Source organism: Macaca mulatta, chromosome 4, assembly GCF_049350105.2.
Source record: "Macaca mulatta isolate MMU2019108-1 chromosome 4, T2T-MMU8v2.0, whole genome shotgun sequence".
In the NCBI taxonomy this organism is placed as follows: Eukaryota; Metazoa; Chordata; class Mammalia; order Primates; family Cercopithecidae; genus Macaca; species Macaca mulatta.
The window spans coordinates 116,432,565-116,456,448 of record NC_133409.1 but is presented as its reverse complement, the minus strand read 5'-3'; the positions used below and the strand labels follow the sequence as shown (position 1 = coordinate 116,456,448).

Genomic DNA, 23,884 nt, shown 5'->3' with positions numbered 1-23,884 from the left:
TTTAAAATACTAAAATATGGAACAGTACTTATCATAACTTTGAGAAAATATTAGAGAAGAACATCCAGGAGATTACTTCCTGTTGAGTTTTATATTGTACTTTTTCACTGCTGCATCCCCTTGTGTGGTGTTTTACTCTTTAAGGCCCTGTAGAACTGTTCATATGTTAAAAGACATGACCCTGAAATGGGTCCCTCTCACTGATCAACTATTAGTGACCTGTGATAGATTTGACTGTGGAAAAATTTACATCTACTAATGTCTTGCTTCCCTTAGCAATTCCTGAGATTTTTTGAATGTGTCCTTCTAAAATATCATTAAAATTATGAGGAGGCCGAGGCGGGTGGATCATGAGGTCAGGAATTCAAGACCAGCCTGGCCAAGATGGTGAAACCCCATCTCTACTAAAAATACAAAAAAAAAAAAGAAAGAAAAAAAAATTGGCCAGCCTCAGTGGCAGGCGCCTGTAATCCCAGCTATTCAGAAGGCTGAGGCAGGAGAATGGCTTGCACTCGGAGGACAGAGGTTGCAGTAAGCCAAGATCACTCCACTGCACTCCAGCCTGGGCTGCAGAGTGAGACTCTCTCTCTCAAAATAAATAAATAAATAAATAAATAAATAAATAAATAATATGCACAAGATATGAATTGGTCTTTTGCAGATCCAGTTATGCAAACTGGAAATATTCTTGAGGAATCTCCAAAATCTATTTGGGTAGTTACATACAATAATAACAATTAATCTTTAGTGGAGAAAGAAAGAGAGGATAAACTTAGAATCCAGGTCATTTTAAAGTAATGCCTTGCCATCTAAGATTTAGGAAATTAAAGACAGACAATACAGTGTCAGTTGAAGAGTCTTTCTCCCCTACACTCAAGAGACCAATGTCCAACTCACTGAACAATGTGACAGAAAAATTCATTCTGTAACATCTAACTCAGAGCACTGGAAATGTCAAATAGTTATGATGAAGTCACTGCCCTTCATCCTGCACTTAGCTGCTTTGCCTATTTACTTGCTTTGCCTCCACAGAAAAGAGATTATTTTTGTTTCAAGGAGGCTATGAAGGTACAAAAAAGTTCTGAAGTTTGAAGATTAGTAGTTTATTATGGCATATGACCACCAAGCATTCAAACATCTGAGTAAAAATAGAGTAACCACGTTATTTCTTTTTTTAAGCAATTGTGTTTGTAATTTACAAATAATAATTGTATTGACCTGTGGGGTACAATGAGAGGTTTTGATATATGTTTACAATATAGGATGCTTAAATCAGGGTAATGAACAAATCCATCACCTCACAAGGTTTCAGTAGACGGGAGGAACACGCTTTAATGATCTATTGCACAGAATGGTGACTATGATAAATAGTAATGCATTGTTTATTTCAAAATTACCGAGTAGGTTTAAATGTTTTCAGCATGTTATTTCTGCCATGTGTATCATGAGCAATGATTCTCTAAATTTGATGTGAAAAAAATTACGAAGAGGCAAGATTGTCATTATTAAAATGGAGATTTCTACGTTTAGCCTCAACCTTAACATTCCTATTGCCAATGAATCCACATTTTTTGTATTCATCCCAGTTTATTCTGAAGTAGGTCCAGAGAAACACTTTGAAAGCATCATTAAGATAGCAAGAGTGTGATTAAGGTAGCATATGCATTGAATATATTTAAAATTTAAAACACCAGGGAAAATTTATAGAAACTTGGTCATTTGTATTGTGATATTATTGTTATCTTTTCTGTAACCAACTTGTTTCAGATCTCTTCTCAAAGATAATCTTACTGATGAAGCTTTCTTAATAAACAAAAGTACTATCCACTCTATTTTCCTAGTCGTACCTAGTCATACCTCTCTCTCTCTGCCCTTCACTATGGTGAAATACATGAGGCAGGGACTTAGTTTTGCTCATCCTTGTATCACAGTGCCTTGAATGGTTCTTGGAATGTAACAGGTGTTTAGTAAATGAATTCAGAATGGTTGCAGAATGGTCAGACTTGTTGTGATCATCTGCCTGCTATCTCTTCTGACTTCTGCACTTTGTGAGGGTAATATAACATAGTTGAGTATTTCCTTAAAAAGACTTAGGAGAGAGTTTTGAAAGAATAAAATGAATTTCTAGAATCATTGAGAGTGAGGGCTAGAAAAGATGTCCAGATCATCTATTTTATAAATAAGAAAAAAAAAGTCATGCAGTCCAACAAAAGGGGAACCACCCATTGAAATACATTGGCAAAGCTAGTGATATATTCTACTATTAAGTAAATATATTTGTTTGGTTGATAACAGAACAGAGGAGAGAAGTAAAAGAAAATAGCGAAGACACTCGAGAGTGGTGTGTAGAACATCTACGGCAATTAGAAATTTGGGCAGTGGTGAATTTTTTAAATGCTTAAAAGTGAGTAAGTAGAAACATGTAGAATTCAGCTATGCTGTTTTGAATGGAACCAAGAGTGGCAGTTTTTGTTTGTTTTGCAAAAAATATGTTTGTCAAGAATAGCATTTCCTTTTCAAAAGTTTCCAAATATGTGCAGTATTACCATTTGGTAGGTCAATATATACTATTTATTGATAGTTTGGTAAATTAATCTTCTTTAACCCATCTGTCTTGTTTACCTGAGAATTTTTGTTTTCTTAGTTTACTACATTTGTTAAATCTACTTCTACAGATTAGTACTTAGCTTCTCTCTTTTCCTCTAGCCCTGCCATTACTTTTTTTTATATTGGGCTATTTCCCGTTATTGATTTTCTGTAAATTCCTCATAACAGATCTAGTAACAGAGTCCCTTTGAGGAAAGTAAATGAAAATTATAACAAATATTTTACAGGCACTTACTCAGCAAAACCTTGTAGCCAGCTTTCTTTTTTTTAATATTTAGAATCCATTCATCATAGGTTACTTTTTTTTCCATCTCACATTCTAATTGCTTAAGTGACTAGTGTTTTCAGGTACTAAGTTTTTTCTCATTTGTTTGTTCTGCTTATTTTTCTAAACTTCAAATGTTCCAACTATTGACCTTAGCTCACAGTCTCACATATTGGTGACCATACTAGAATAAATGTTTATGGTGTGTATCCCAGAATGTGTAGTGAAACCTAAGATTGAATGATGCATTTTGGAACCTATAATAATGCTCACATGTATGGTGTTTAAATTTCCATAAGCACAAAAAGAAAGAGAAGCATGCAGCAGGATCTAAGAAGTAAGGGGTGAAGAACATGGAGAATAAAACTGAATGTTGACAAAGTCATGGAAAAAGATTAGAAGAAGCATTTCTCATTTTGAAACCTTTTTTGAAGAATAAATCAGTTTCTTTATGGTGATAAAAAGGAAAGAAGTATCCAAACAATTAAGTTTACATGTTGTTTCTTTTCTATTTTTTGTTGTTGTTGTTGTGGCCCTACTGTGAACAATCATTGTGAAATATTAAGCCTATAGTCAGTATCTTATATTAGTTTATATAAAGATTTATCCTACATTATACCTCATTAAAATCAGCCAATTAGATTTAATGGATCTGTTATCGCAAGTTCCTCAGCTGCACTTGGTTTCTGTATCCTTGAAATGCATGCTCCCATACTCTTCACTGTGATGTTACAAGGATAATTTGTTTTCTATAAGGTTATCTGAGCTCCTTTGAACAAAGCCCTAGGTAAATATAGCATAACTTTATGACAGCATTTTGGCGGTGCTGTGGATTTATCAGAAAGTCACAAGCTATATGAAAAATTCAGGTAAGACTAGACAGGATCTTATAAGATAGATAAGAAACAAATTTAATACACCATTCCCCTTTCCTTCCTTAGAACATCTAGATCTATGCCTTCTGTAGGAACCAGATAATAACCCATTTCGTCTATGAAACTTGTGCTGACTAGAATAGGCCATGACGCTCCATTCCCTCATTTGTTCTTTACTTAGTAAACTATGGCTAGTGATATTTATGTAAACATTTTGCTTGGATTGCTATAGGAACATTCCATGTGTATATTTCTCATCTACTTCTATACGACTATGACCTTTTTTCAGGAAAGACAGTGTTATTATACTTTAGGAGCATAGTGTAGGGAGATATGAGCATTTCGTAATAAGACCCCACCCCATCAAAGGAAAGAAGCTGCAGGGAGGTAAGAAGTACCCGGCAGGAGAGGCCCCAAGAGGTTTGACTACCAATGGGGCTCAGCAAGGGAGTCTTCTGAGAATCCACCCAAGTGCTGGCGATGTTGTAGGACTTTTTCCTTAGCTCAGCTAAGAGCCGGGTTCTTATTACATGGTCACAAGAGATTAGGCTTCCAGACACTTTGAAGGGTGAGAAAAAAAAATGGAGTTTATTGGGAAAAGAGGGGATAAAAATAAAACAGGGACCCTCCGCAAAGCCAGAGTCCTGCTAGCTGGCTTCCTGCCTGGCTGATTGAATTCCAGTTTCCACCCCAGGAGAGGAGAGGCCAGGCTCCTCCCCGGCAAATGGTGTGAACCTCCCAAGGCTCACCCAACTGCACATTCCTCACAGTGCTCAGGCCTTGGAGGTTCTGTCAGGGAGCCCTTCCCACCTGGCTGTCTCAGTGAGAAGAGTCAACATAAATCATCAAATAGGGCCAGATTGCTCAGAACTGGCTTTGGACCTTAGCAGGCAGGTGAAAACCTTTTGCTTCCTTTACCTCCCCTCCCTCACCCCTCTACCACCCTGGCCACTGGCAGAGTCATGCCCCATCTCCGCCCAGGCCTTCATCTGGAGGAGGGAAGATGATCTGACATTCAATCAGGTTCTGTGTTTTGATTATTGTTTGTAACAGATCATTTTCAATTGCTAATGACATGACGATCGTGATTTAATGTGACAACCAAAGCCTGTTATTTAAGAGTGACTCAAAACTTTGGAGTTTGGTTTTTTGTTTGTTTGTTTGTTTTCAAATTATGACTAAATTTCCATCCAGAAGCAAGAAAAAGATCATTTTTTACTAAATAAATTTTAAAGGAAGAGTGGGAAACAAAACCAAATGCATTTTCTGATTGCTTAAAAAAAATATCCAAGATACCTTAGATATGTGGTCTTTCAGGGAATTTTTAGAATAACTGGGATGCTGCAATATTAGAGTTAGTCATGTACCAATTAAAAAGGTTTGAGTTAATTTCATATGTTTTAGAACAGCGATCTTACTATTTATTTCTAACAAAAATTTAGAAGGGACCCATCAAACAACATTTAGAAAGGCACACCTCCAAAAGAGCTTCTCTGGACTTTCAAAGATATTTCTTTCCCAGATACACTCCAGTGATTAACTATTTGTAGACAACACTGAAGCCTGAGGGCTGGGTCATAGCTTACTGTCTATGAGGGACTGTTTCCACCTGTGGAAGGAAGAAAGTGGCCTGTTTCAGTACTGTATTTTTTTTTTTTTTTTTTTTTTTTTGAGATACAGTCTCTCTCTGTCACCCAGGCTGGAGTGCAGTGACGTCATCTCAGCTCACTGCAAGCTCCGCCTCCCGGGTTCCCGCCATTCTCCTGCCTCAGCCTCTTGAGTAGCTGGGACTACAGGCGCCTGCCACTACGTCCGGCTAGTTTTTTGTGTTTTTAGTAGAGACGGGGTTTCACCGTGTTAGCCAGGATGGTCTCCATCTCCTGACCTCGTGATCCTCCCGCCGCGGTCTCCCAAAGTGCTGGGAGTACAGGCGTGAGCCACCGTGCCCGGCCTCAGGACTCTTTTAACTGCCTTGGTCTGTTAATTATTATTATCAGTAACTAAGTTGGATGAAGACATAGATAATCATGTTTGGTTTTTTAATTCTGTAATGACACAAAGCTTAAAAGCAATACTGGATGTGTGGGATGCCAAAATCAGGATTTTAAAAGCTCAGCAGAGATTGCCATGTATGAGTAATACCCATCTAGCTCAGGAAGAGTCTACCCATATATCTAATACAATCTTAGTTTGCATTATTAGGAAGAGGGCACCTGATTTGGAGAGGCAATGGTAGTGCTTTGCTGTGCACAGGTCAGACTCAAGTGAGTGATTTGCCTAAATACACTTTAAAAGTGTATGCTCCAGGAAATTAGTCATGTGGAGGATGAGAGGACTTCAAACCAACAGTGTATGTTTAATGGATAAGAGAAGATTCTTCAGGCGTATGACAGAATCTGTAGATACATGTATCTAAATATATTAGAACTCTTCGAAACAGAAGTACATTGAATAATCCAGTGTGAAAAACCCATGGTGTTATCTTGAAGGTCACGGCAGGTACTCAATTCACAATTATTGAAATAAATTTAAAATCTAGCATTTTCACTTAAAATTTCATTAGACATTATCCTATACAAATATAATATGCTAATTAAGATGATATTGCAAGTCAACAAGAAATGGACACCTCTTGTCTCTAGGAAACATCAACTAGAGGCTGACGAGGAGGTAGTGGTGATGATTATACATGTGCATACTATAAGATATGTCACTGTGATTTCAATATTATGAATACTATGATCTTAAAGAAAGTAATCTAGCAACTAATGTTTTAGAGACATAAGTATAAAATCAAAATCATCAAAATATAGACTTATGGTATATGAAAGCTTCACTTTTAATTTCCAGGAAAACTAAATACAAGTTAGAGTGTTTGGAATAAAGATACTGTTTTCATAGAACTTTATAAAATGTGTCACTAAATCTATGAGAAAGGAAATGTGAATTTCTTATAAATAATTGAAAATAAATCATTAAAGTATCTCTTACCACAAGATAAGAAATCTTCTATTCTGTTTCTATTTCACATAATCCTTCAATCTTTTTATAATATGTACTCAAGATATATGCATTCTTTCTTTGCTTTTTTTTAGGGTACTTTGAATCCCTATTGTGTGTTGTGGGATGACGCCAAAACGTAAGTGGCAGATGTTTTCCTACATTACTTTGGGCTAAATATTCAAAGTCCATTAAGTTATTTCAGCTGCCTGCTAGTTAACAGGAATATAAGTCAGTGAGATGTTACATTCAGAGAAAAAAAAAAAACATTCTCTTTCTGAATCTTCAGTACAGCATGATGAATGTGTTTGTGTGTAATGATGCCATCAGATTACATCTCAAGATAGAATTGCATTACCTAATGTGTAAGGCACATTGCAATGTGAATTCCATGAGGAATTTTTAAAAGCTCTGATATTTTAGAATTTATAGAGGCCCGAATGCCATCTTTACATCTTGCCCTAGTAATTCAGCTTAGCATTGCAGAATAAAATAGCAAGCTCTATGGTCATTTAGCCAATATATTACTCACATGACCTTGAATCTATTATCAGAGTAATGCAATATTTATATGGTCCTTCCAAATTGTTTTGTCATAAAAACATTGAATAACATTTAATTTTGTATTTGTATATTTTTGAATTCAGGCAGAAAAAACAATTGCACTAAATAAGTGTGAGTGGTTCTTCCATGTTTTTTGTTTGTTTGTAAAAGTAATCGCAATATAGCTCATCAAAATCACCTTTATTTTATTGATAATCTTATGAGATTTTTGATGTCTCAAAGAGCAGAAAAATCTGTAGTTAAGTCTTGGTTAGATGCCTATACTTTAAATACTTGTGTAGGTTACAACTTTTATTTTTTGGTTTGGTTTGATTTTGCATGAGGGGAGATAAATATCAATAAATCCCAAAAGCTAATACCACTCTATATATGCTGTCAGATGAAGCACCATATTGTTGGACTCTATGTATTCTACGAATTTTCCTGGTGTTCTTCACCCCTGATATGATCTACATCTGAGGTTTTGTGATGCTACTTGTTTCTCACCAGAGAGTCTAGAAGAGGAACATTCTTAGAATCTCTAGGAAAAGATTGAACTCTCGGGCAATTTTCTCAGTCCTAGGATGCTGATATAGTTTAAATTACAATTAATATTAAACACACTTTTTGCTATAGGTTCTGATACTCTGGGTATCCTCTACTTCTAGTCCAGTACAATAGTTAAGTACAGAGAATTCCAAATAGCCCTGGTGATAACATGAGCTGAATAGCCTTACTGATGTCATTATTATTTTTTTCTTTTTGGAACTTTACAGACAAATCCATGATAGTAAAATTTTTGCAAGCTTTCTCTCTGTACCATTAGCCAGAGAAGAATTTGGTGGTATAATCTAAGGTGTACTTGGTGTGTTATATAGCCAAGGGAAGAATAAAATGCTATAAAAATCTAGTTGAATATTTTCTGCCCGAGAAACATGTGCTATCTTTTTTATTAATTTATTTTTTATTATAATTTAAGTTCTAGGGTACATGTGCACAACATGCAGGTTTGTTACATATGTATACATGTGCCACTCCTGATTTTAGTTTCCATGTCTCTGTGAATAAGAAGCAACTTTGATGTAGTTTTATTATTATTTTTTTTACTGGGTACAATCTGTTTCTTTGTTGATCTAAACAGGGGAAAGTGTTAGTTATTCCAAAAGTTCCTTAGGACTATTAAAGGGACACTACAAGAGATAGTCCCTTATTTTGTGCCTCCTGTTGGCTACTTTTCATAGACAGTATAAGGTGTTACGTTGAATGTATAAAACGATTGGTTTCTGAGGTCAGCATTCACCTGAGGAATCAATCACACCTCCCTAACATCTGCCGATAACATGACTGTTAGCCATCACGAAGAATGTCTCAGCTTTACAAAATTCAGCTTCTAAATTGTCCTTGAAGAAAACTACCCAGGGAGAGGAAATGTGTTTAGTTATCGTTCAAAGAAGATAATCTCAAGGGATCAGTGTAGTTCATGTTTTCTTGATGTATCCAGAAAGTGATCAAAAACCTTCCCATTGTGACAAAACTCCTTTCCCATCACAGTTTTCGCTAGATTGTTTCATTATTGAAAGTGTTTTTCTGGGTGAGCTTTAAACAATGAAGGCTGAGACAACTTTGTTTCCTTTCTTCACATTTGTTCTTCTATTTTGACTATATTTATATATACACAATAGTTTTATCGATGTAATGATATTGAATTTGAGTATAGGTCCTGTAAATATAGTTAATAGTGAAGAGATAGTGCTACTTCTTTTTAACAGAAAAAGGCTGACTTAAATATTTTCGAGATTGCAGTAATAAAGTTCAAATTAGAAGTTGTGCTTTAATGTTGGTTTATCAAGTTGCTGTTATTTTTAATTTTAAAAATTGATTTTTCATTACAAAAGCAATGCACGAGTATTTTTTACTTGTAAAACTTTAAAGTAGAACTGTTAATGTAAAGAACCCCACTGATCATCACCATCTTGGGCCTCCACATCCACCCAGATCTCTAAGATCATTCCTATTTACATTTTGTTGTTCCTAATTTCGTATATCCATTTATACATTGACGTATGTATTCATTCATAGACATTCACACTATTTTTAAATAAATGTTTTTATGTTGTATGAACACTTGACAATCCCAATTCGAAATTCAACAAATATCTTGGAAAATTTGTTTTACACTTCCTATATTTCATTCCTTGTATCTGCTGCATTGTATAGGTATATCAAAGTTGATTTACTATTCTCTATGTCGATGACTACTGGCATGATTTATCATTAATTTTAGTCTATAAACTGTGCTTCTGTGTATCTCGTTGTACATCTCTCCCTGAGGATATCCCTGCCCACCTAATCCAAAATGTTGCCCTGTCGTTCTCTTTATATCACCCCATTTTATACTTTCACAGCACGCATTCCTTTTTCTTATTTTTGTTTGGTTACCACCTGCCTTCCTCACAAGAAAATAAGCACCATAAAAGAAATACTTTGTCTTTCTTATTCATCACTGCACTGTTGGTGCCTACTATACCTGCATGTAGGATACATTCGATAAATATTTATTGGCTATTTTGGTAAAAGAATGAATTTTTTTTTTTTTTTTTTTTTTTTTTTGAGACGGAGTCTCACGCTGTTGCCCAGGCTGGAGTGCAGTGGCGCGATCTCGGCTCACTGCAAGCTCCGCCTCCCGGGTTCCCGCCATTCTCCTGCCTCAGCCTCCTGAGTAGCTGGGACTACAGGCGCCCGCCACCGCGCCCGGCTAATTTTTTGTATTTTTTAGTAGAGACGGGGTTTCACCGTGGTCTCGATCTCCTGACCTTGTGATCCGCCCGCCTCGGCCTCCCAAAGTGCTGGGATTACAGGCTTGAGCCACCGCGCCCGGCCAAGAATGAATGTTTGCATGTTTCCTAAGTACATTTTCTATCTAAGAATTATTCCCATCTCTATTTGATTTTATCAGTTGATAAATATTTCTAGCAATTATTAGACCTAACATTGGAAGTTTGATGGAAGAATGTTTCAGCTTGTTACAGTAGTAAGATCCATTATAAACAATTAATTTTATTTCCAAGAATAATCTATTACCCAGATTATCTCAAACAAAGGTGTTTTATTTTACGATCATTAGACAAAGCATCTTTAGACAATTTAGAAACATATATTTGTTTTGTTTTGGCTCACTAATTAACAAGATATTGAAAATGCTTCATTGTATGTGATGCACGAAATAAATTCAAAGTAATTTTCTCACTTCAGACATAGACTTATTTTAAATAGGAGAATATTTTTTATTCAATAGATGCAGAAAAGACCTTCGATAATTTCAACACCGCTTCATGCAAAAAACTCTCAATAAACTAAGTATTGATGGAACATATCTCAAAATAATAAGAGCTATTTATGGCAAACCTACAGCCAATATCATACTGTATGGGCGAAAGCTAGAAGCATTCCCTTTGAAAACCGGCACAAGACAAGGATGCCCTCTCTCACCACTCCTGTTCAACATGGTATTGGAAGTTCTGGAAAGGGCAATCAGGCAAGAGAAAGAAAGAAAGAGTATGTGACTAGGAAGAGAGCTAGTTAAATGTTCTCTTAAAGTGGCTTACAAAGTTATCATTTGAGTGATTGATAATTTGCACATTCTTTGAGCTACTCTAAATTTGGATTTTGAGTATTAGATCATGCATGGTGACTACATTTCCTGGAAAACCTATACTCCCTCCCTTAAATTAGCCTGTGGTCTTTCTCTATGGATCTTGTAACTATCCATCTAATACTGTCCAGTCTGTGAAGGACTACGTGTTTTCAGAAAATGTTTCATCAATCCATTTGTAATTTACTTACCTATCTTGTCATTGAAAACAAAAGCTTCTAAGGACCAGACTTTGCCATTTTTTCTTCATTTCAAATTGATTTATTGGAGTTGGGAGTAGCAACCGTCATATCTTGACTGAGACTGCCACTGGCTTGTTTTCTCTCAAAGTTAAATAATTGAACAATTTCTCTCCTTTGCTTCCATTATTCTTATTTATTCATAAGCAGAATATCTTTCTCTCCCTTCGTCATTCATCCTGGGAGTCAAAATTTTGTTTACCTCACAGTATAAATCCTAGCAAACATAAAACTAACACTTCAACCTCATCTTCTTATTTCAGGGAAGTTGACATCATTTTATTTGCTCTGTGGATGATTGATATATCTATATATTAGGAAGACACAATATTATATACCTTAAGAAAAATATGTTCCTCTTAGAAATTTTAAATACTGACACAAAGTGTTACTATTATTGGATAGCCAACCTTTCCCTTCAGGGAATAACCAAATGATAAAGCTGTTTTATATGGCTCTGTTCAAACTGGGATAGAGTTGGATCAAACTAAGATGGACAGAAAATAATTTTCTTACAAGTATGATACAGGAGCAAAAAGAACAAGAAAGAGGTCTTGTTGGAGACTTCATTTAAGCAATTAAGAAATAAACCAAGAATAGTAACCGTGTAAAACAGCAATACCATGGTCTCATTGTTTGGAAAGAAATGTGGAAACATCCTCTACAGACTCATAATTACCTAACTGAAGCCTTTTTGTGAGCAACAATGAAAAAAAAAGTCTGTATATTAAAAATATTTAACAACGTATAGCCATCATTCCAGTAGAAAACTATTTCTAGAATTTCCTGGTGATTCAATTAACCATAGATAGGATTTGAAAACTATTTAACTTCAAGAAATTATGTTACCTTTGTAGCAAAGATTGGTCTGTTTACTACATGTTAACATGTAACTGATTACATTATCGCAGTCGATACTTTAGAAAGAAATCCCAATTGTATGACAAACATATGATGTTCAGTCTTCTAAATTAACATTGTTATGTGCAGCCTCTATCTCCAATATATGTTCTAGATGCCAGCATGTTCCATTTTACTGGATAGTTCCTAAGGTATTGTAGTTGCTCTTTTCTGTACTTAGAGGGGTAAAACAAAATAACTAATTTTGGCTGACACTTGTAACCTTGCCTCAGTAGGTATATTCACAGTCAGTATGTTGCAGAACTGCAGAAGGAGATAAGTTAAATTTTTGGAATTTGCATCTAAGATGTTAAAATGCCGTAGAACTTTCCATTATCCATTCAAGTCCAATCATTAATTATCTAATATTATAAAACTATGTTATGCTTTTGTCCCTTGATTATATTTACATTGAAAAAAATTGAAAATACTAGACGTTTACATTATCAAAATACTAGTCCTTATAAATTAAAGTAAAATTTACCTGATCTCCAAAAAAGAAAATTTATATTATAATCAAAGATAATAATGCCAAACTTTAGAATGGTTCTTGGTTTTCAGATTTATTGTGGATAAAATGTTTGCTTCTATTTGCAAAGCAACCCTGCTCTTCTAAAAATATTACAAAAAGCAATAGAAAAAATTTAATTTTCTAAAAAAAATAGAAATACAATTAAAGATTTATTGACATGAAACTAAATGAAGCTTTTACTTTTTGCTTTTCTGTTTACACTATACACTACTTTTTGAAGCTTTTTCATATTCGCAATTGTGTGTTTTCTCATAAAGCCATTATAATTCAGCTTTCTTCAGGTAAATTTTTCTTTTTAATTTCTCAAAATTTTAAAAATTATCTTAGAATGTTTTAAATTACATCATAGATTTAATGGTTTTAAATCTTAAATGCTTAGTTTCTTAAAGGTGTATTATTACATTTATTAGCACATAAGTGATTCTTTTTAAACTGATAACGTTTACATAAGTGCTTCTAATATTATTAGCAACCCATTATGTCCATTAGCATGAGCTATAAAGTTCAAGAAATGCTGCATCGTGCCCTCAACACAAATTCTCTGGGCTAACATTGGGAATCAAATGGCACCATGTGCTTTTTATTGTAATTCTCACCTTGACCATCTAACATAGGGGTTTGCACACTACAACCTGTGACATAAATACAGACTGCTGCATGTTTTTGTAAATAAAATTTTATCAGACACAGTCATTCCTATTTGTTTATGTATTGTCTATTTCTTCTTTTGTACTACAACTGCAAAGTTGAGTCGCAACAGAAATTGTAATCCCTGCAACTTCTAAAATATTTACTATTTAGTCTTTTATAGACAAAAAAAAAAATTGCCAGCGCCTGCCCAAAACAGTGCTTTCCAGCACTTTTTATATCTTGGCATACAGAAAATATTGATTATACATCATATTGAAGTAAATGAATGAAAATATTTTCAAGCAGAGTCAGGGTAAGATGCCCAAGGCTAGAGAGGATCAATATCTCCATTAGTTCTGGAAATTCTCTGTCACTTTTTGAAATATCATCCTCATCTGTAATACTGAATAATATTGTTTCCTATCCTTTTCACCTCATAATCTCTCTTCCATAGTTCTACTTTTTTCCCCTCCCAGTTATCTATTTTAACTTACTTTCGGTTCATTAATTCTGCCTTCAGTTTTGTCTAACCTGTTATTTAATTATCCATAGAGTTTTAAGTTTGGGTAATTGTCATTTTTTATTTCTAGAGTTTCCATTTAATTATTTTTGATCTGCTAAGTTACTTTCTAGGTTTTTATTTTTTGCAGATTTTTGTAATCTGTTGTGTTTCTTTTAATGTATTAAACATAGTTATTTTGTAATCTGTAGCTGACATGTCTTATATTTGAAAACCTTTGAGGTTTGTTTCTGCTCTCTTTTATTTCTTCCAGTTCTCACTCATTGTACTTTATCTCTTAGTGTGCTAGGTTATGTCATGTTAATTGTCCTTAACAAACTATTGGTGAGAATTCTTTGAGGCCAAGCCAAGGATCAAAGTACATTCCTCCAAAAACAATTTGTATTTGCCTCTGCTTAATGCTTATTGATATTGCATTAACCTAGGATCCCTTAAGCTAAATAGAGTCTAGAGGTTCCCTGAATCACTCAAGTGTTGTGAAACCAGGCTGCAAATCCTGGTTGAATCGTTGTCACATTTTTCCTCATATAGTTCAGAATTTATAGCAGTTTTCAAATGGGAAATTTGATCTGAAAAAAAAAATCTCATTGCTGGAAATAGAAAATTTAAATCTATATCTCCTCATATATGTAGTTCTTGAATAATACCCACATCCCACAGTATACCCGTAGAGAGTGCTGCCCTGAAAAGCTTTGTGTATGTATCTTTTATAATCCTTATATTTTCTGCTTTATTTTGCAGCAATTTGATATCTCCTTTTAGACTAAAGTATTTGAGGACTAGAAGTGTGTCACATTCGTTTTTGTAAATTATACTGTGTTTAGTGAAGAGATTTCCAACTAATTATCAGTAATGTGTTCATTCATTTGACAAATGTTTCTTGGGAACCTATTATTTGTTCTGCTGTTTAAGATATCTGGCACATATATCAGTGAATAAACAAAAATAACTTTTTTATGAGACTTAGATGTGGGAGGGGCTGGGGGAAGATAAGGATATAAACATGATAGATACATAAATTACATAATGTGTTAAAGGGTAAGAATTACATGGGTGGTTAGATCAATATGAGAATAGGTAACGCCATTTAATTCAATTGAATTATTCATATTCCTTTGACTGACTTACTCCAAGATTCCACCATTCGTTTTTACAATTAATGTTTGCTTAGCAAGCATCCAAAATGTATAAAGGATCCAGGATCCATCTCTGGCCTTCTTGAGCACCTAATTAACTGTAACTTTTTAAATTAATTAATTAATTAATTATTTTTTTTTTTTTGAGACAGAGTCTCACTCTGCTACCAAGGCTGGAGTGCAGTGGTGCGATCTCGGCTCACTGCAATCTCTGCCTTCCAGATTCAAGTGATTATCCTGCCTCAGCCTCCTGATTAGCTGAGATTACAGGTACACGCCATGACACCCAGCTGGTTTTTGCATTTTTAGTATGGACGTAATTTCACCATGTTGGCCAGTCTGGTCTCAAACGCCTGACCACAAGTGGCCCGCCCACCTGGGCCTCCCAAGGTGCTGGGATTACAGGCATGAGCCATTATGCCTGGCTTTAATTAACGGTTACATTTGGTCATTGAGTTCTCTGTCCATTTCAGCTAGCTTTCCTCTAGTGTTTGGTCTGTCATCTTTTGTCTGCTGTCTGCGTTTCCCTCTGGCCCCACAGTGATTGTTATCCCAACTATCCAGTTAAATTATGTAATGCTTGAGAAGCGGTAGATATAAATTATGAAATGAAAACTAAATATTTTCTGAAATTAAGATAGCTAAGAATTCTAGCCAAAAAGATGCTTATTTATTACAAAAGGAAGAAAAACCAAGGAGCCATGTGTGTTAAAACAAAACAAAGCAAACTACTAAAGGTGTAGAATCTACTCTCTGATACTAATTTTCTAGCATGGTAATAAAATTCAGAAATGAAAACTCCCTGGCTTTGTTCATAGGTGTTTCTCAATCCAAAACATTGCCAGTGATATCTAGATTACTATTTCCTATAGTCTATTATTTAGCATATGAATAATGACCTGAAAAAACAACAATTTTTAAATAATTAATATTGTTCAAAATTCCTTCCTATAGTTTACTGAAAATCTTATAGGAAATAAGGGCTTTCAGTTTGTCTAAACATTTTCTGTCTATTTGAGGTCGTGAAATTGAAAATTCGCTTCAAATTTTTAATTAATAATATGAAATAAGGTATGATAATAAAAATAATTGCAATATATCTCATCACTCTAAGTTCCAGATTACTGAAAACATCACAATGGGCATAATATTGCCTATTGCATGGGGGTGAATGATAAGAATCAACGAAAAAGTTCTCTAACAATGCTTGGTCCAGTGACTAAAGTGTGGGAAATGCTCAATAAAGGTTTGGGGTATGCATGAGTTGTCTGTATCATTGAGTGGTTAGTGGAAGAATCTACAAAGGAAGGATAGTTATTCCTATTCTCTTGTTTGAACAATGGGTCTTAGGTATCTGGAAAAGTTATTTTTTAAAGGTTATCGTATACTTTGGGAAGGATTTCCAGAGTGGAAAGGAAAAAAAATATCCTCGGTGAAAATACTGCCAAAAGATGCCAACCAGAAGATTCCTAGGTGTCATAGGAAGCTCTCATCAGTGTCTGTACTGTGTGAAATGTACACTCTGCCTCATTCATTTCTCCTTATTCTCAGAAAGTTATTGAAGTCAGTTTTCGAAGTATTTACTTAAACAAAATGCTCTAAAAATCAATAATAGCAAAACTTGGAATTCATCCAATATTTCTCACCAATTTAGACTGTTCTCAGGGACCCTGGGATGATTTCAGGAAAACTTTAGACAAGAATGTTAAAATTATGTTATTAATATATTAATGGGTATAGTATTAATAAGAGCAACGCAGAACTGGCTGGTAAGGATAAGCCCCTGGGTAACCTCTCTTAATTTTCTAATGTCTGTGGTTCTATTTTGAAAAGACGCAGGTTTATACTGCTGAGGATTTATATTAGGTAATTTTAGCACTGTATTTTTCCAGTCATTTGAATGACTCAGGCTAATTTTTTTTTTCTATTTTAGCCTTTATAAACAAAAGACTGGACATTTTCCTTAATGTTTAATTTGTTATTTCCTTTTCTTATTTTAACTCTCCAATTCAGAATTTCCCACTTGTACTATAGTTAATTACCATTTTGCAGGTTTGGTGTTCCTCAGTAATTAAAGGTACCTAACATTGACCCTTTTAGACATTATTAACAAGCAATCTATTATGCATTTGCAAATATCTCCTAAAATTCTTACTAATATATTTATCTAAATTATTTAAAATATAGATTTGAAGGAACATCAGTAAAGATAAAATAAATCTAAAGAAAATTATTTTAAAGTTTGTAATAAATATGTTGGTTATCAATCCAACTTTGGAGGCCACTGAGGAAAAGTAATAGAATAAAAATGCATGTGTCGATAATGATTTTGATTGAAAAAAAATGAAACCTTCTGTTTAATCATTTTCATTTGATACAATGCACATAAGTAAGTATACTTGAGGGTTGTAAATCAAGCAATAATATTTTAAAAGTTACATTTGGAGTCAAATTGAGATCTTATTGCAGCCAAAGATTTGAAAGTTAGTGCCAGATTTTTTATTGGTTTTGTTGGTTGGGTCTTTTGGAGAAGGAGAAGAGGGAAATCGCAGTAGCACTGAAGAAAGATTTCTAAAAAGTGCATTTTTAACCTTTTCACGCCGGGAATTGCTGTGTGTGGATATCTGTGTGCTGAGTCAAAGAGGCTTAGGCTTTTTTTTGTTAGAAACGTAATTGTAATAATGTACCATGTAGTCTCAGAATTCTGGCCAACAAGGTACTACTTGCTAAAGTCTATAACCTGTCAGCTTCCTTTCCAGAATTATACACACATATAGATCCTTTATGTCATGCGCGCCCGTGTGAAGAGACCACCAAACAGGCTTTGTGTGAGCTACATGGCTGTTTATTTCACCTGGGTGCAGGCGGGCTGAGTCCGAAAAGAGAGTCAGCAGAGGGAGATAAGAGTGGGGCCGTTTTATAGGATTTGGGTGGGTAAAGGAAAATTACAGTCAAAGGGGGGTTGTTCTCTGGTGGGCAGGAGGAGAGGTCACAGGGTGCTCAGTGGGGGAGCTTTTTGAGCCAGGATGAGCCAGGAAAAGGAATTTCACAAGATAATATCATCGCTTAAGGCAAAGACCAGCCATTTTCACTTCTTTTGTGGTGGAATGTCATCAGTTAAGGCGAGGGAGGGCATTTGCACTTCTTTTGTGATTCTTTAGTTACTTCAGGCCATCTGGGCGTGTACGTGCAACTCACAGGGAATGCGATGGCTTGGCTTGGGCTCAGAGGCCTGACACTTTACACTTTATAACTTGAACCTACACTAAAATTGGAATTCAGAGCAACAGCCAAGACTGCCCCAGTATCTGCTACCTACAAAAGGGATTGCATTTATTTTCTTTCATTGTTGTGAACTTCTAATCTCAGGACCCAGTAGTTGAGATTTAAAAGGTAAAAAGTTTAACATTGCTGTTCTAAATTCATTACCATTCACCTCTCCTAATCTAGAAGTTTATGGAAAATAGAAGAATATCTGATAATCCAAACAGCTTTGTCATACTGAACTGATGTTACTGCTATGGTCTGAATGTTTGTGCCACCCCAAAATTCATATGTTGAAACTTAATACCCAATGCAGTAGTATGAGGGAGGGGGGCATCTAAGAGGTGATGAGCTCTTGGTATTCTTGCTCTCACAAAAAAGACCCCAAAGAGCTTGCTTATCATTTCTGACATGTCAAGAAACATAGAAGGTTCTATCTATGAGGAATAAGCACTCACCAAACACTGAATCTGCTAGTCCCTTGATCTTGACTTCCCATCATCCAATAAATTTCTGTTGTTTATAAATTACCCAATGTGAGGTATTTTGTTATAGCAGCCCAAATGAACCATGACAGTTGAAAAGTCAAAAGAAAATTGTTTATGAAAAATGAATAGGTAGAAAGAATTGGAAAATATTTTAGACAACTGGCATGTATTGCAGCTAAAAGAAATACAATACCTTTGTTTAGAAAGGCTTGATTACCCACGAGTCTACGTCACAGGTGAGCAACTATCCTTTTAGTAATTACTGTAATTAAAAGATATTTCATGCCTTAGCTTAATGTATTTCTTGTGTTAATAGATCTTTTCACCCTGACATGAGTACAGATCACAAGCCCCTAATATGTGTGATCTCCTTCAAAAACTAAAAGGACACGAAAATATGTTTTCTATAGTTTCAGGCATGCAAAACTGAACAGACTGTCTTAAATGGAATTGGTTTTCTCAGGGAGGTCTCTCCCTTCAATGGATTTCTTTGGATCCTTCCTATATGACCCATTTCACTTTTTCCAATACCTGTATAGTTCTCAGAAGAGAATAGCTGTGTAATAAATATTTACTGAATTGAAATGGAATGAAATTTTTAAGTTTATGATAAATTTAAATAGGTTTTATCCTTGTCTTTATTGACACATATATTATATAAAAACGTGTCAACTTTTATGGAACAATATACATTAAAAAAAACACAATTTCTGAGTTGATAGGTAATCTAGTTCAATATATATAATAAAGCAGTCTTATGTGTTTATTTGTCGTCGTTGTTGTTGTGTTTGAGACAGAGTCTCACTCTGTCACCCAGGCTGGAGTGCCGTGGTGCAATCTCAGCTCACTGCAACCTCTGCCTCCAGGGTTCAAGTGATTCCCCTGCCTCAGCCTCCCAAGTAGCTGGGATTACAGGCACGTGCCACCATGCCCAGCTAATTTTTTTGTATTTTTAGTGGAGATGGGGTTTCACCATGTTGTCCTGTCTGGTCTCAAACTCCTGACCTCAGGTGATCTGCCTGCGTTGGCCTCCCAAAGTGCTGAGATTACAGGCATGAGCCACCGTGCCTGGCCAGTCTTATGTGTTTCTGAAAGTTAAAATGTTCTTGCTCTTTTTCTTTTCTTTCAAGAGAGAAATAAGTTCATTTGCCACAGAAAATACAAAGTGATTCCGTGTTCATGGGAGGAATTCATAATTCAGGTTCTTATTTTCACACTGCCTTTCAACAACACCTACGCCACCCAGAATAATAATGTGCTAAGCTGCAGTGCCTGCAAAGTATTTCAATAAAAGAAGGAAATTATTTTCATAATTACTGCTAAGTTCTTAATTTGTTCTGCTAGATGGTAAATCAGCCATAGTTGGTGAAAGAAGCAATTCTTGTGTGTTGATATTACGGGTTTAGAAAAGAAGGTTTGCAGTTGTCTTGAAATTTACTAAAGAGTGATAATTTAATTTAAGAAGACAAAGGGTTAATTAGTGGAAGTTCTTTGAAGCTCCACAGAGGAAGCACTATTGTTTTCTGATATTTGAAATGCTCAGTAAAGTTGTTTACAGATTTCTACTATTATTGGAAGTAGGCAGCAGTATTTTCTAATGAATTGTATTGCAGTGTGTCTGCAGGACAGAAATCAGTTCAAACTATAATTAAACTTGTCAAAAATATTAACATGAGATATGTGTTGAGACCTACTCTGAACATAGGCATAATCATTGACTTTATAAAGAAAGTGTACTATTTCAGATGTTTTCATGATGAATGTCAATTAGGTGCTCATTAATTTTATATTAAAGGAAAATTTTTTGAATGTGTGAACATTTATATAATTTTTTTCTGAGCTAATCTTTCCCTTACAGGATACCTAGAAATACATGAACACTTCTTAGCCTCTAACTGTTGTTAGAGACTAACAACAGTTAGAGGCCAAGAACTCTACTGTTGTTAGAGTTAGTAAGAACTCTACTGTTGTTAGAGTTAACTCAACTCTAACTGTTGTTAGAATTAAGTAAATTATTTATTCACTAATATCTCATTATCAAGCATACTGGAAAATAAAAGATTGAAACTGTATTGCTGATAAAGGAATTTCCAGTTAAGTGAGCTTATCTCTTTTATAGCCACTTTACAATTCTACTCATTTAATTTATCTTTGTAGGAGGTACTTTGCCTCCTGTATTGTGAGCATGGTCCAGGCTGAGATAATGCTCCTGCCCTAGAGCTCTGGTTCGTTCTCTACCAAATAGCAGCGTCTCTCAATCTTGGCACTGCAGGGTGTTAAGCAGCATCCCTGGCTTCCACCCACTGGATGCCAATAACTCTCCTGACCCTCTTGGTTGTGATGACCAAACAGGTCTCCAGATACTACCAAATGTTCGTGGGGGTGGGGAGAGACAAAATCACCCCGGGTGGAGAACACTGATACAGGGGAACTTGTTGAAAATTCAAATTTTTGCCCCCAACTTAGAATAACAACCTTTTGGAGCTATGTAAGTACTGTATGAATTTTTGTTTTTCTATTTTATTTTGTTTTTTAGCAAGGTAAACTTTCCAAGTGATTCTAGCAGACATTAAATTTGAGAATCATTATTCAAGTAGCCTTCTCTGCTTTTCATTTTCTAAACTTCTATTACCTTGGTGCAAATCAAATAGCTAAACCGAGTGTGTAAACTTAATATTACATGTATTTCAGGTATGTGGGTTATTCAATACCTCATCTCCAAAAAATGCCTGGACTATGAGGTCATCACCTTTAGTATCTCTGGGACCTCATCTGTTGTTGACCCTGTTTGGAAACCTGTCTGCAGTAAATTTGACTGTAATAATGTCCTGTGCATACCAAAATGATGAGTGATGTCATTGAACAGGCTGTCCTTTGGCTGGAAGTGCACTATGCCCTTGCTTTCCAGTATATGTATTGAATTTTCCCAGTCTAATCAAATAAATAACAACCATAGTGGATGAGGACATAGCCGTTTACTCATTCACTTTTTCACTCACTCACTCATTTATTCATTTATTATTTGATTCATTTATGCCTATATTTATTCAACAACCATTCATTGGGTACCCACAATGTTGGTACTGGGGACACAAATAGTGAACAAAATATAGAACTTGTAATCTGTAGGGGAAATATTAGATATGTGGCCACAGAGTCAAATAAAGATCATGGTTTTCATTAGCAAAGGGCTATACCTGAGCTAACCAGTTATGAAACGTTAATTAACAACTTACCTATTCAGCAAAAGAAATAGTATCTTGATTGTCTGGAAAAGATCATACAATGCCTAATGGTTGCCCCAATCACAGTTAATGCTATAGGGGAAATTAGCTTAGAAGTGCTATAAACATATTGCCCATATTCTCGCTATTACAAAGAAGAAACTTTCCTGAAATTTAATTAAATTAATGGTTTAATTTTAGGCATAAAACTATATTTAAAAATAGCCTTCCAACATGAACAGACACTTCTGAAAAGAAGACATACATGCAGCCAATAATCATATGAAAAAAGGTTCAACACCACTGATCATTAGAGAAATGTACATCAAAACCACAGTGAGACACCATCTAACATCAGTTGGAATGGCTATTACTAAAAAGTCAAGAAATGACAGATCCTAGCGAGGTTGTGGACAAAAAGGAATGCTTATACACTGTTGATGGGGGTGTAAATTAGTTCAGCCATTGTGGAAGACAGTGTGGCAATTCTTCAAAGACCTAAACACAGAAATACCATTTGACTCAGCAATTCCATTACTGAATATATACTCAAGGTAATATAAATCATTTTATTATAAAGACGCATGCTTGAGTTTATTCATTACAGCACTATTCACAATAGCAAAGACATGGAATCAGCCAAAATGCCCATCAATAATAGACTGGATAAAGAAAATGTGATACATATACACCATGGAATACTATGCAGCCATAAAAAAGAATGAGACCATGTCCTTTGCAGGGACATGGATGGAGCTGGAGGCCATTATCCTGAGCAGACTAACACAGGAACAGAAAACCAAATGCCACAGGTTCTCACTTCTAAGTTGGAGCTAAAGGATTAGAACACATGAATACACAGAAGGAAAAAAACACATCCTGGAGTCTTTTGGAGGTTGGCGGGTGGGAGGAGGGAAAGGATTCAGAAAAACAACAGTAGGTACTAGGCTTAATATCTGAGTGATGTATAGAATACAAGAAACCCCATGATACAAATTTACATATTTAACAGACCTGAATTTGTACTCCTGAACTTAAAAGTTTAAAAGTAAATAAATAAAAATTAATCTTCCATATAGTCTATTAATTTTAAATAAAAATCATGTTAAATATTTGGAATATTTTTGACATGATTAAAAATGTACAAAAATAACTTTTAATTATAAAGCTGGAAAATAATGTTTGAATGAGCCATCTGTTTAAGTTCCTCCAAAGCCTGTTTCTCTATAAGCAGTCTGCAAATGTGGCCCCTCTTCATGAGTCCTAGATTTCCATTTTTAAAGCTTCATCAGAGATTTCAACAGTCAAACTTTTTCTCTCCGGCTTCTTCAGTCTTGCCCTCCAGAGACTTTTTCAACTTTGTTAGCAAAGATTCTCCAGTATCTCTTAAAAACAAATAGCCTCCTTTTAACCTATTTAAATTTTGTCATCATCTTCACAGGCTTGATTCATCTGTCCTATTCTCTTTACCCTTCTTCAAGGTCAATGTCTTGCCTAAAGGAGTACCAGAAACATCTAGTGTCCAGATCACTTCCATTGTCTATTTTGGAGAGAAATAGAAACAACAGTAGACTGACCCCATATTCTTATTAAATTGTTGATTTGAAGTAACATTCTAATTAACTTTTCATGAGTTTATGTCTTTCACCAAATAGACTGTAAATTTCTTAGAAATTGAGACTCAGTTTTATTCATCTTCCAACCCCATCCCCACCCCGTTCCAAACTTGTACCTACCTCTGCACACAGAAAGTGATCCAAAAATACTTTGGAGATTTGATTTTTTTATAATAAGCAACATATGCGTAAAAGATTTTGTGTGCAAGTTACTGACTGGGCACTGAGGACATACATATAAATAAACACAGATCCTTCCCTTCAGAAGTTACAGTTAGTCATGAAAACAGGAAAGTAGAGAGATGGTTACAGTTAATAAGCAAAAAAGTATATAGAAGGCAGAAGCAATCAGACTAGGGGACCCAGGGAGGTCACTCACAAGAAATGATGCCT

The 23,884-nt window shown here is 35.1% G+C and overlaps 1 protein-coding gene across 3 annotated transcripts in view; it reads left to right on the top strand.

Moving 5' to 3' along the window:
- Positions 1-23,884, top strand: part of ADGRB3 (adhesion G protein-coupled receptor B3) — a 738,657-nt gene that overhangs the window by 420,540 nt on the left and 294,233 nt on the right. For all 3 annotated transcript variants that reach the window (XM_015136642.3, XM_015136644.3, XM_015136641.3), the window contains one exon: positions 6,843-6,886. In XM_015136642.3, the coding sequence (XP_014992128.2) occupies positions 6,843-6,886 (44 nt within the window). The remainder of the gene's footprint in view (positions 1-6,842; positions 6,887-23,884) is intronic.